General features: G+C 39.1%; 2 protein-coding genes across 2 annotated transcripts; both read left to right on the top strand.

Moving 5' to 3' along the window:
* The first annotated feature begins 330 nt into the window (after positions 1 to 330).
* LOC137046643 (uncharacterized) lies at positions 331 to 3,948 on the top strand. The gene is made up of 5 exons (XM_067423941.1): positions 331 to 1,579; positions 2,637 to 2,754; positions 3,050 to 3,206; positions 3,427 to 3,561; positions 3,759 to 3,948. The coding sequence occupies exons 1-5, from the start codon at positions 1,457 to 1,459 to the stop codon at positions 3,850 to 3,852; spliced, it is 627 nt and encodes a 208-aa protein (XP_067280042.1). The 5' UTR covers positions 331 to 1,456; the 3' UTR covers positions 3,853 to 3,948.
* A 1,115-nt stretch (positions 3,949 to 5,063) lies between these two features.
* On the top strand, positions 5,064 to 12,275 carry myorg (myogenesis regulating glycosidase). Its single transcript, XM_067422797.1, has 3 exons — positions 5,064 to 5,201; positions 7,265 to 7,755; positions 8,205 to 12,275. Exons 2-3 carry the CDS (start codon positions 7,493 to 7,495, stop codon positions 9,997 to 9,999), a joined length of 2,058 nt encoding a protein of 685 aa, XP_067278898.1. The 5' UTR covers positions 5,064 to 5,201; positions 7,265 to 7,492; the 3' UTR covers positions 10,000 to 12,275.
* Positions 12,276 to 13,680: the final 1,405 nt, after the last annotated feature.

The following is a 13,680-nucleotide window of genomic DNA, read 5'->3' as shown; positions in this document are numbered from 1 at the left end:
CTCCAAGCAGAGATTAGCCCACTGGATAGTGGATGCTATCGTCTTGGCTTACCAGTCCCAAGACGTGCCTTACCCATTCGGGTTGTGAGACGCACTCAACAAGGAGTGTGGCGTCCTCCTGGGCGCTAGTTCAAAGCCCCTCGCTAACAGATATATGTAGAGCTGCAGGCTGGGCGACACGAACATGTTCGCTAAATTCTATAGCCTCCGTGTAGAGCCGGTATCTTCCCGCATTCTCGCCCCCAGTGGCCGGTAGCGCTAAGTGCCCATTCTAAGTGTCGGCTTGCAACGCCGCTCCCGCCCTCTGGGCCGGAAACGTGCGTCTATTGTCTCCAGTTGTATTCCCTGGAAATGGCTAACCCTGTCGAGCTCCTCCGTCACCCCTTCTGTGTCAGACGTTGCAGCCGTCTGACACCAGGCCTTCACCCGTATGCTTGTGGAACGTGTGTGTAGGCTGGGTTCCATATGTCTCGGTTCCCTCACGGCAACCCCATATGTGTATTCTTCCACGGTACCAGCTACCCTACTCGGCTAGCTCCGTGTCTTTCCCTTGACAGAGCCCGCACTTTCGTCTCTGTGAGTGTTCTTTCCACTCTGGAACTAGGTTGGAACCACCCCAGAGACTGCCATATGTTGCACTACTCTGTTAGGTTAATCCTTATGTGTATTCCACCAGCAATCCTTCTTCTGAAGGACGTGGCACCGCAGCGTACCATCTCCCGAGACGGGCACACTTCCCTACATTATCCAATAGTATATAAACAATAGTATATAAATCAGTCACTTTCTTTTATTAATTTAGGATCAACATTCTTATTTATTTTTTATTCTAATAATCAAAGTATTTTTCCAGCTTTATTTCTGGCATTTGTCCATTTTGAAAAACAGAAGTCACCCCACCTGTTTAACTCTCAGTCAGGCCCCGCTGAACAGGGGCCATAAAAGACACACAGACAGGATAAGGCTTGAATTATTGATCACTGGCTGAGGGGGGAATGAAACCAAGGGCAGCTCAATCCTGCTGACAGACGGATGTCTATGCAGATTATCCAATTGCCAGTCTTCACTGGCACGTCTAACCCAGAACCGGGCCAGAATGATATCACATATGATGCACTGAATTGTGTGTACTTCAATTTCAAATGTGATTTTAACCTTTTGATTGGTCTCCGGTGACAGCCAAAATGTGGAGACAAAAAAGAGGCAAAGTGATTGATTAAATATAAGTGCTGAAAGGAAACAAGGTAGTTTCAAAACTAAAGTATGAGTAAACAGTGGCAACATTCACTTTTGAGGCAACTTATTTGAATTCATGGAAAGATGAAAGGATTAAAACAAAAGAGAGGAAGAGGAGCATAAGAGCACAAGAGCAGAGGCATTGAAGAGAGGGAGGGGATGAGGTCAAGTTTACAGCAGTCAAGGAGCAGCTGACACACTCTTACTGTACAGAGAGGAAATGGGTCCTCAGCTACACTTCAGCAGCACCTACTCAGAGGAGTTCAGTTACCCGGCTCGGGTCAAACCCACCCGGCCCAGGCCGTCCTCTGCATATCGCAGGAACAATCCTCATCCACGGCCGGTAAGAGCTTCCGGAACCATTATAGTACATGATCACTGCCATAAATTAACAATTCTTCTATTTAAATGTCTCTCATTTTAAAGTTTTTCTGTGATATTTACCAAATAAATGTAAAAAGTCAAACATTGTGTGTTTGAAAGAAGTCTCTTTTGCTCAAGGCAGCATTTATCTGATCAAAAATGCTGTAAATGGTAATATTGTCAAATATAATTTAAAAGTTTTCTATTTTAATCAATGTAGTATTGTAATTTATTTCAGTGATGACAGCTGAGTTTTCAGCATCATTACTCTAGTCTTCAGTGTAACAGTCTTTCTAATAATTTTTCTAATATGCTGTTTTGGAGCACAGTTGATAACGATTTTGCTGCTAAATATTTTTGTGTAACCTAATAGATTTTTATTTTCATGATACTTTGATGAATAGAAGTTCAAAAGAACTGCAATCGTTTAAAATTAAATTATTTTTCAACATTATAAATGTTTTTATGTTGTTGTCATTTTTGATCAGAAGTTAGAGATTTCAGTTTGATAAGCATTTATACCTTATTCTTTTTCTTCAAGTCTCTAACCATAAGAAAATTGAGAAATAATGTAATGTAGGCTATATAACGTGCACTGGTGTGCTACATTCATTATTTAATACATTTTTTATTTTAATTTTTGGGGTGCATTTTGTGTGGCGTTTGCATTCTCTTGATTATCATTATTTTATTGCTGGTGTCAATGACAGTTTTAGCTGTATGAGCAAAACAACTGAGTTGCGGTGAGAAATGCGCTGTAAACAACAGCCAACATTTTTCAATTAACTGACCTGACAAATCATTAATAATTCACCAGACCTGGGAGCATTGTAGCCGCTTGATTCTGCAAAACAACCTTCATGTAGGGGGCCTTGTACAGGAGGCTCTGATTACACTGTTTCCAAACCACTGAACAGGGATCAGAGGTTGGGATCGACTCTCACTATGTTAGCGAAACAATCTAACCTCAGCGGGGTCAGTGTTACAGGCTATTAAGTGCCACTTAGGGTTGGTTTCTGAATCCCTTTGCCACCCAGGACTTCCTGATGCCGAGAACGCTGCAGACGGGATATGGCTCAAGGAAACCCTTTCAGATGACGGCTCCTCCTACCTCTTTTCTACCTCCAGTCAGACACATATCTGTCCAGTATCCAGGTAACAATACAATCTGTGTGAATCAAATCAGTGTAATGCAAGGCAACTTAGGTTCTGGAGGGCCACTATCCTGCAGAGTTTAGCTCCAAACCTAATCAAACACTATAATTAGTGTCTTCAGAATTACTTGAAAGAGACAGACAGGTGAGTTTTTATCAGAGTTGGAGCTAAATTCTGCAAGACAATGGCTCTTCAGGACTGAAGTTGCCCATCCCTGCACAGTACCAGCTTCAGACTAATGCATAATTATATTTGCATATATCATAACTGAAAAACTATTATCACTGACCTCAAGACGCGCAAACAGGACACCAACCGACGATGCAGAGCTCCTTGCAAAGAGACTCCAAACCACCTGAGGTCTCCTCAGTTTGTACACTGCCACCTGCTGCCTGGCTTCTCAAACCACAACCAACCAACTTTGCTCATGCAACAATCACAAACACAGAAGGGTAAAACATTTGCAATTTGGTATGCATGAGCATTTCATAAATATATGCTATTTCATGACTTTATTGCCCTGTATTGCATTAGTGTGTCTTTAAAAAATAAAATGCTATCCAGTGCATAGAATACCTGAACATTTGTGTTTTTTTCCCTCTGAATACTATCTACAACTTTGCCATCAAATAAGTTATCTTCATATCTTGATCATTTCTTCTTTGTATTCAGGAAATATTCAGAGACGGATCGTATCAGATCAGCTTGTAACCGACAGATGGACATAATACCATCTTTAAAACCCTTCAAACAGCAGGTTTCCCATCATCACAGAAGATCACGCTCAAAGTCCACTGCTGATTGCAGGTATATTTTTCCCAGTTGCTCAATTTTTTTTACTGATCTTTCAGACATCACTCACAGTGTTTTTATTCAGTGCTTGTAATGTAATCCTGTCATTCTGCTAAACTGTAAATGTGTTTCTGCATAGACATATGACTCAGTTGTTAATGCATTTGGATGTCTGAGACTATCCTTTTAAATGTAGATGTTTTTGTTTGCAGTGAAGGACATAGTTGTTTCCATGTGGTGAAGCCATATAAAGTTGGACACTACATCATCCACCCAGAGTTTGTGTCAGAAGCAAAGCACTTCTAAAAGCCAGTGTTTGTGCATTTTTATAATGTTTTTATTTGTTTGATAATGTCATTTTATTGTGTATTATTGAGGTACGTTATGTGTTTGGAGGTCCTGCCTTGTTGGGTGCAACTTCATTTTAATGACTGTAAAATGTATTTTTGGATGTAAATGTGCATTACCATGACAAATAAACAACGTTTATTATGTTCCATTAAATGGGTGTTATTTTTGCCTTGCAAACATTACCACGGTAACTACATAGGATATAGTTCATACAATGTAAATACGACAATTCAAGCTTGAACCATCACGTTATCTTAGCCCCATTTAGCTGAAATGTTGTGGCCCATTTTAGCTGAAAAGGGGTAGACTTTTTCATGAAATACTAGGTAAATTACTTTGCTTATCTTTTTATGGACACATCCTGATAGCGTTCTTTAAAATGTTCAATATTTAGCCTACTTTTGAATATAACTGAACTTACCGTAGGCTATAAGTAAAAAGTTACATTTTCAGGACACTTAAGTTTCATCTAGCCTCTGTAAAACGATTTTCCGGCCCTGTCCAACTTTGCAAACTAGTACGTTGATTTCAAATACTAATTTTGGCGACTATAAAACATTTAATCAATTAAAAACCATGCAGCCTATCTTAGCCTATTAGATATAAGACGATGAAAAAAAGAGGCTAATATAGGCTTCCTTTAAAATAAAATGTAACAATATCAGATCCTCTTCAAAGTATGATCCACGTATCCTATGAGACCCAGGAAAAAAAAAGTTTTTCGAATTTTGTATTTTTTCATGTCAATATTGTTTAGAGCATGGACTTATTATTATATTTTATTCATGTGTTATATGTCCTCTGTAGTTGTTAAAAATGACATGAAATTGCATGTAGGATTTACGAATGCAAGTTTAAGGATTTTTTTTTTTAAACAAACTTTGTTTAAAGATGATTCTGATTCAGTGGACAAAAGGGTATTACTGGGTCCCAGGAGGATATTAAAATAAAGTAGTTTATTTTTTATTTTAAAGCAGTGCTTGTAGTAACTGGTCTTTTTTGGACACATTTTTGTAAAGACTGACAGAAAACAATGTTTTCTTCGGTAGAATACGCGCGCGCGCGCACACACAATCTCACAATCTTCTCTATGTTCAGCGGCTTACAACCAGACAAAACCAGACCACACCACACCACAATTTTCACTCGCTGAGTATAAAACTCAATTTCCCAGAGTTGCAGAGTTTGTGTGAACAGCGAGTCGTGAAATAAACTCCTCCCATTACAAGACACGGAGTTCAGCGTCTTGAATTGTTCGAGAGAGCACACAGCACACGAAATCAACAGTAATCTAACTCAAGCTGGTAAGTATGTTATCTCACGTAACTAGAAATGTTTAGGCATTTAAATAGCAAATCCGTTTTGTTAGCCGACAAATTTGGGTCCTGCGTGTTTTACAGTCGACACCCCTTTGCCTGATAAACAGACCACTGGCTGTCTTGTTGTTTCCTTATGTGATAAAATACCGAACTATGTTGTTTAAAGGTTTTCTTTGTCGTTATCCCATACTAATGTGACCATTTAAGGAGTTTTAAACCAATTGTAATGTCATCGTAGTGGCTACTACTGCATGTCTCAGGACTTGTGTTACACTTTGACCCATGTGATAAATGTATGATAGCTCTCCTATTTCCACAGTTATTAAAACGAGCGTGCAAAATTCATATTAGCCAATACTAATCTTGTTGATTCCAGTAGGCTACTGTGGCTATTTTAGTAAAAGTTCACTTATACAACCTCATACAGCTCTCTTACCTATTTTTATGCCCATGTATAGTGAGGGTCCTTGAGCCTCTCCCATTTGAGCCTCTATTTGTAATTTAAAAAAAGAGTGCAAATAGATTGAAGAACCGGTTTTTTGGAGCATGTTCTGAATCAGCAAAATGTTGTTTATTTGACTGCTGTTCCTGTGAGAGAGTACACGGTTGCTTCATCCCTCGGAAAGTGTTTCTATTTGTTGACAAATAGTCACTATCTCTCTTTTTCAGTAAAGCAAGATATTTTGCAAGATCTTCTTTCATTTAGGGAAGAACAGAAGTGACTGTTGTCAGAGAATCACATGCCTCTAGTTACCAGTGAAAAGTTGCATTATCAGCAGTACTGAGCAGAGCAGAACAGTTCATTGCAAAAGTAAAAATCAGGTAATTTCCTCAAAAAATATTACAACAATGTGCACACTTTTTAAGACGGATCTACCATGGGCTTTGGTGTCCTTAAGTGATTAAATATAATTCTGTATACATTATGATTTTTTTTTTTACTTAAAAAAATATATATTTAGAGAATACTTTGTTTATATTGTATTAGTGTTGATATTGTTTTTTGATATTTTCGGAGCAGTTTTGTACTGTCACATCTTTCAATTTTCATCCCCAAACATTGTTGCTACAGCTTTTACTAGCTACTAATTTTAGCTATGCTAGCCACGGATAGCTAGTCATTCAGGCAACGCACTAGTTAATTTTTCACTTTAAACTTTAAAATTTTCGAAATGCATCTTATATTGTGCATGCCCGATAAAAAGTAATCCGCCAATCAAATGGCGCTTACCATGAAAATGTTTGTAGCTTTTTCTCAAAAGTAACATTAAGTCAGTATCTGTAACACAATTATATCTGAGTATTTTGCTATAAACTTCCAATATATAAAGCATTTGTTTTTATCATCAATGATTTTTAGAAAATGACTTAATATTGTACCATTTATTGATTTGGCTACATCATTCCCAGCGTCATGGATGACTATAAATTCATGATTACAAGTACAAACTTTTTTACTTCTCAAATGTTGTAAAGTTCTAATTCACATCGTTGGTTTAATTAAAGTGTCTTTATTTTTTATTTTTTAATTACTTGACAAATGAAACTTTCAGAACGAAGGCCACTGAAAAAGTGGGCAGTCACTGTTGCGCCTTATCAGCGTTGTTGTACGTTTCCCTCAAAAACAGAATGTGAACCCATCAGCAGTTCAGCTCTTCTAGATCGTTCTTCAGTAGAAAACATTGTCCATTAACTGTGCTTTTCATTTGAACCAAGTGTGTTTGGTGGCACTTCGCCAGTCTCAAAATTCTGCAGGTGTGGCGTTGCATACTGCAGACCCGGAGGCCCTTGTGTTGTCCTCTAGTGCAGTCAATTCACACACTGCCACAGCGAGAAACCTTGGCAGCATGAATAAACTGCTTTTGTTTATGCCTTTACCTCCCAACAGACCAATTCAGGGTGAAATCAAAGCTAAAACTATAGTGTTTTCTGAATGCTTAATGCGGGAATTTGTACTGTGATTCCTACATCTGCATGACAAGTAGATTTGTGTTTGGACTTTGTTTCAACCTTTCACATTGACACTCTTGTCATTCCTTTCCCCTCAGGCTCATAAAGGACAATGAACAAAAGGAAAATGCTACATTGAGAGAAGGAAAAATGGACGCAAGGCTCCATTTTGCACATATTTAGCAAGATTTCCACTTTGGTTCTCTCTGCTTCAGTTTCTACAAAATTAAATCTATATTGGGGCTTATAGAATTTTAGCCTTGAGGTTTTTAAATAAACGTCACCTATACAAATTTTGACTGTGAATTCAAAAACTAAGACTCAGAATGTACCAAGTAATCCCTGGAGGCGCAGGAGGAACAATCACGGATGGTGTGCCCATCAAGAAGATGGACAAGGACAGTCGCCCTCTGGTGGGGGCTGGGGTTATTGGTGTTGTTTTGGTGATTGCAGCAGTGACTGCATGGTGTTACTATATTGCATCCCTACGTAAAGCTGACCTGCTGAAGACAGAATTGCTTGATCTCAATAAAGATGGCTTTCTCATCCGCAACCAGGCTGGGGGGATTGTCTTGAAGATGGGCTTCAGGTCAGTATGCATGATGCTCTATTCTTCTGATACTATAAAAAAATCAGGAATGTTGCAGTCCAGTTGTTCTCAGCTGGTGGGTTGCGACCCAAAATGTTCTGATAGCAGAAAGAAGTAAATTGGGTCATTGACATGCATGTATGTAAAAGTGAAATGAGAAACCAGCTGAACGAAAAAAAAACAAAAATAAGTCATTTTCAAATGCAAATAATAAGTGAATAAGAAATGTAACTGATTTTAGATATTTGTATGATAAACGATTGATTTGATTCATCACTTGATGTCTACTGTACAATCTCTGTCCTGATCCAGAACAAGTTGTGAATCAGTTTGATATCTAAATTCCGTATAAATATTTCCACTTATGAAAGCTCTCCTTGTTTTATAATGTCACAAATATAAACCTAATATTCTTATAAAAGAAACTAATTTATGCTTGCTTATTTCAGGTCTGGCACACTTGATCTTGACTCCTGCTCGAAGGAGGGTGTGATCCTTCGCTGCTCACGTTCATTTGCTGGCAAGGTGAACTTCTTCATTATGACGGTGAAGCCAAAGGAGACAGTGGTGTGTTACCGTGTGCGTTGGGAAGAGTTGGAGTCAGATCGGCCAGTGGAACATGCCATGTCCTACAATGAATCATATTGGTATGGTGGTGCTGAGACTGCGGTTCAACATTGGCCTATTGCCATCTCGGGTCAACAAGCACCTAAACCTTTTGTCACCAGTGATGTGTACTCCAATCGGAATGACTTTGGTGGCATTCTGGAACGCTACTGGCTCTCATCCAATGCAACTGCAATTAAGATAAATGACTCGGTGCCTTTCCACCTGGGCTGGAATGATACAGAGAAAACCATGTACTTCCAGGCACGATATCAGGATAGTCCGTACAAACCTGCACCTGGAAGGCCTCCCTATGCTGAACTTAGTTACAGAGTCTGCGTGGGGCCTGATGTGACCTCCATCCACAAGGTCATGGTTCGTCGATACTTCCCCAAACCAAACAAAGTTCCCGCCAAAGAAATGTTCAGGCACCCAATATGGTCGACCTGGGCTTTACACAAGACTTATATCGACCAGGAAAAGTTTTTAACTTATGCAGAGAACATACGCAAATATGGTTTTAACTGTAGCCACTTAGAACTTGATGATCGTTACACCAGTCAGTATGGGGAGTTTGAGTTTGATACACAGAAGTTTCCAAATGCTTCTGCCATGTTTCAAAAGCTCAAGACAGATGGCATCCTAGTATCCCTGTGGACACATCCCTTTGTGAATTATGATTCGGTTAACTTTGGGCCATGTGTACAGAAAAGACTGTTTGTGATGGAGCCAACAGGCCAACTTCCTGCCTTGGTCAAATGGTGGAATGGCATCGGTGGAATCCTAGATTTTACCAATCCAGAAGCTCGCAACTGGTTCACAACACAGCTTCGCTCTTTACGTCACAAATATGGCGTTTCCTCCTTCAAGTTGGATGCAGGTGAGACCAACTACTTGCCCTGGCAGTTCAGAACCCGAGCCCATCTCCCTGACCCAAGCACCTTCACTCGCCGCTACACCGAAATGGCCATCCCCTTCAATGAGCGTGCTGAGCTTCGGTCTGGCTATGGCTCTCAGAACATCTCCTGTTTCTTCCGTCTGATCAGCCGAGACTCTGTGTGGGGCTACGAACTTGGCCTGAAGTCCCTGATCCCGACCGTCCTCACCATTAGCATCTTGGGCTACCAGTTCATCTTGCCAGATATGATTGGAGGCAATGCCTATGCTAACCGTACAGATGGAAATGGCAAGCTACCAGACCGTGAGCTCTATATTCGGTGGCTGGAGCTGTCTGCTTTCATGCCCTCCATGCAGTTCTCCATTCCTCCATGGGAGTACGATGATGAGGTGGTGGCTATTGCGCAACGCTTCACAGAGCTACATGAGACACTTGTGGCTCCCAGGGTCATAGAACTGGCTGGAGAAGTTCTGGACACCGGGGACCCCATAATTCGCCCATTATGGTGGATCGCCACCAGTGATGAAACTGCTTATAGAGTTGACTCTCAGTTTCTGATAGGAGATGACCTGATGGTGGCACCAGTACTGGAGCCCGGCAAGCAAGAAAGAGATATCTACTTACCAGCCGGACGCTGGAAAAGTTACAAAGGCGAACGATATGACGTCAAAGAGCCAATACATCTAACAGATTATCCGGTTGATCTTGATGAAATTGCTTACTTTGAATGGGTTCAGTGAGACTTATGGGAAGCATCTGGAGCTTTAAGCATGTCTTCCATTTAAAGTGTGTGAAGTTGTTGTTTTTTTTCTTCAGGGAATTACCTAAAGTTATTTATCCAGGGTTTAAATTTCATAAGGTAAAAGAGGAAAATTTAAGAAATAATCTCCGAGTTGCACATTTATGATTCTTCATCAGGTTGGATGAGATTGTTTAGTGCCATTAGTTAAACATGCATTATATCTGAGGCTCATGTCTCAATCCGTGCCTTGCATTTAAACAGTGAATGTCTTCAAGAGACCGGCCCAAAACCTTAACAGAATGAAGCATTGATATGCATCTGGCCAAATAAACAAAATTTAAGGATTTATTGAGGGGCTGAGACAGGTAATTTTGCACAATGTATGTTTCATGTTCTCTCATCTGCCTTTTTAAAAAGGGAAACGTTACCAGTACTGTACAAAAGCCTTCATCTTACTAGGCATACTTTATTAATTGCTTTCTAATGTTGTCATTTGATTTTTCTGAAATGTACGAGTTTGCAAATTCATATATAACACGCATGGCTTTTAAACTGCAAGCTATCGCAATGCTGCAACCCATATATACACTACAGTAGAGCTAGGCAGTGCATGCATTTTTGAGCATATTCTGCCATATCTGTGTCTTGTAAAAACCAATACTTAAAATAATCCCATTAGAAGTGTTTGCGTAATGGGTGCCTGTGGCTGCTTTGGAAATGACCAGCAGTCTTTTTTTGCTCTACTGCTCTACTATTTCATCATGTAGTGCCAAATACATCACCAACAGGCCTTGTTCAAGCATTACTCCATTACTTCCACATTTACACAAAACGTCTACAGCCGCATTAAATGCAGCAGTTTTTCTGTTTATGTTAAATTGATAAGTGTGCCGCTCATCTTTTTCTCATTATTATGCCACGCTGCCTGTTTTTTGTTTTGCAATAATAGCACAATGCTAATACCTTAGTCAGTTAATCTTTATCAGATTATATTTTTTGCTGAGCAAGGGTCACCTTTGTTTTTGTTTGTTTAACGCTCTTCCAGCATGCCGGCAATCGACTCGCACCGCAAGCTTTCTCTAATCTACGACCTTCAAGCTTATTTTTAGCTCTTCCCACACAACTGCAAAAGCACACTCATCCACTCTGGTGAATCTGTCAAACCATGTATCTGATCTAAAAGAAGCTCCAGAGTATGTGGACATGTGGCAGCTGCCTTTCCAGTGCTTGTGTACCTCAAATGACAGTGTAGAGTGTTGGCATTTGAATAACTGGCTTGTAGAGAGATGTCTTACGACTATATGGGCTAATTATTGTTTTCTCGTGGATTCTACCTTGAGGAGATTTTGTTAATAGGCCCCTGACAGTATGGGCCCCTGGATGACCCAGTCAGACTGTAGACTGCTGATTTTACAGAAACTCACCAGAGCAAAGCCACCGTCAGCTTTCAACAGACTGGGATTTCATGCTTTTTTACATGAATGTACATTTCCACGAGCAAAGATGCTTTGTTTGTACATCTCATAGACTTTGTGTGTGTGTGTGTGTGTGTGTGTGTGTGTGAGAGAGATTTAATACATTTCTTTTTTTTAATGTTAGTGAATGAAAGTATTTATTGATTTTGTGCATTAAACTATGCATTTTTTTTCGTCTAAACCAGGCTTATTGGAGTTCAGGTATGTGTGTTTCAGGCATGACTGGACAGTATTTGAATTTTATTTAGTTTCATATGTCCTGGTAAAGCCATGCTAAATGTAATATTTGATATTTCTTTTTTGACCAGCTTCCCTGAAAGTATTGTTCTCCAGTGTGTCACAGGAGGGCAGTGTTCATCTGCTTTTCTACTCCTCCACTTTAAGCTTGTGAAGTGTGTTGGCATGACAAGAAAATCCTGTACTTTATTTCAGTATTTTTCTCTGAGTATAATTAGCCTGATATTGAAGTAAAATGGTACCATTAAACTTCTGACCTCTCTCAAGAGTTATGAGTTATTAATTGTACGTTCTCCTCTGCATTAATTGTACTGCCCCACATTAGCGATAGACTGTCTTCAGTGGACGAATGATGCCACCCACTCACTATTCAGTTCACTATTTTCCTGTTTTATAGTGTTGCTGGACTTGAGCAGCACATGAATTTTGGCATTGATATGCGATGCAATTTTGGCTCGTCTTTCCAGTGGTTATTAGTTTCGTTTCTTTGGTATTATGCATTTGGTTCTTTCATTTCCATTGTGTTTCTAATTTGTTGAGAATAAATGAAAAAGTTAATGAAGTTTAAGGCATGATTTAGTTTTCACTTGTCACTCAAAAAAGTGCAAAATCAGATGTATTATTTGAATAATTTGTGACATTAACTTTCATCTTTGTGCTACAGTATGTATTGTATTTGCATGCATTTGGCTGAACATGTGCCATGAAAACATAAGACAGTGACTAATAATTTAGATCTACAGAGCATTATGAGTGCTGGACCGGTTTGCGGTCTTCATCTAATTTTCGTTACTGGAGGATTGGTCCGCATCTCTTTGTTAAGTTCAAACGAGGCTTTCAGGCAGGGCGGTCATGGGTCCATGGATTCATTGAACCTCCAGCCTCCCCTAGTCTCTCACAGGAATAGTAATTATTGCAAAGCAGGTTAAGCCTGATCAAAGTTTGAATCAGACTTTGGCCCGGCATTGAAAGAAGTCTCCTCTGAGAGGCATCTTCTTGGTTTTTTGGGGCCCTGCTCATCATTGGTAGATAATGACACAGTGTTGAGGTAATTTACAGGTTATATGGAGGTTGCCCTGGATCAATAAATCATTTAGTTGAGTTTGGGACAGAGGTGGAGTAGTGATTTGATGAGCAGGAAAGGGCAAAGACCAAGGGTGGCCTGACAGTAATCTGTTTGGCCCATTCGTTGGACAAGACTTACAACACAATACCACATTAAAAGAATTTAGAGGGTTTTTTTCTGTTATGGCTCTTTAAAAATCTTAAAATTGAATAAACATCTAATTAGAAAAGCTGTCTTTGTTATTGCATGTTTCTGGATTTGTTGTACATGATTCATGGTGCATAGAAAAATATACATCTTCATAATGTCATCAAAATATAATAACTTGCTCCTCTGAAGCAACTTTCCTTTTCGGTTGATGTTTCCAAACACTCTTATTTCTTTTAATCTTTCTGCTCTGACTACCTATCATTTGTACAGAGCCCCTAAAGGGACATGATGTAAAAAATATAAGATGGGAGGAAAGAAACTCACTGATTTTGTGCTCTTTTGCAAACATTTTGTATTCCTCAAAAAACTCCCGTCTCGTATTTACTTCCCATCACCACCTCTTTAGGGGCTCTTACATATGAGACTGCTTTTTATGATTCAATCTATTTCTGATTGATAAATTCAGAAAAATGCCTCATATATATATATATATATATATATATATATATATATATATATATATATATATATATATATATATATATATATATATATATATATATATATATATTAACCATGTTAATCTCATTCAGGATTATTCTGTGTTTTTATTATTCTTAGGGCATGAAGAACAAGATTTGAAATGTAATTTTTTTAAAGCGATTTCCAGATGTCCACTAGAGTGGATAGTATGCATTAATGGTTTTAACTGGAGATACTGTATTTAACACAATACAGTAATAACAACAAT

The sequence above is a fragment of the Pseudorasbora parva genome, chromosome 18, assembly GCF_024679245.1.
Source record: "Pseudorasbora parva isolate DD20220531a chromosome 18, ASM2467924v1, whole genome shotgun sequence".
NCBI lineage: Eukaryota > Metazoa > Chordata > Actinopteri > Cypriniformes > Gobionidae > Pseudorasbora > Pseudorasbora parva.
Note: the sequence above shows the minus strand (reverse complement) of the source record. Positions and strands in the feature narration are given on the sequence as shown.

Bases quoted from the DNA above. Each gene is read 5' to 3' on its own strand.
- LOC137046643 (XM_067423941.1), top strand. From the start codon at position 1,457: ATGGGTCCTCAGCTACACTTCAGCAGCACCTACTCAGAGGAGTTCAGT. The intron at 1,580-2,636 runs GTAAGAGCTTCC...TTTGCCACCCAG, and splicing joins ACAATCCTCATCCACGGCCG to GACTTCCTGATGCCGAGAAC. The intron at 2,755-3,049 runs GTAACAATACAA...ACTGACCTCAAG, and splicing joins CATATCTGTCCAGTATCCAG to ACGCGCAAACAGGACACCAA.
- myorg (XM_067422797.1), top strand. From the start codon at position 7,493: ATGTACCAAGTAATCCCTGGAGGCGCAGGAGGAACAATCACGGATGGT. The intron at 7,756-8,204 runs GTCAGTATGCAT...TGCTTATTTCAG, and splicing joins GTCTTGAAGATGGGCTTCAG to GTCTGGCACACTTGATCTTG.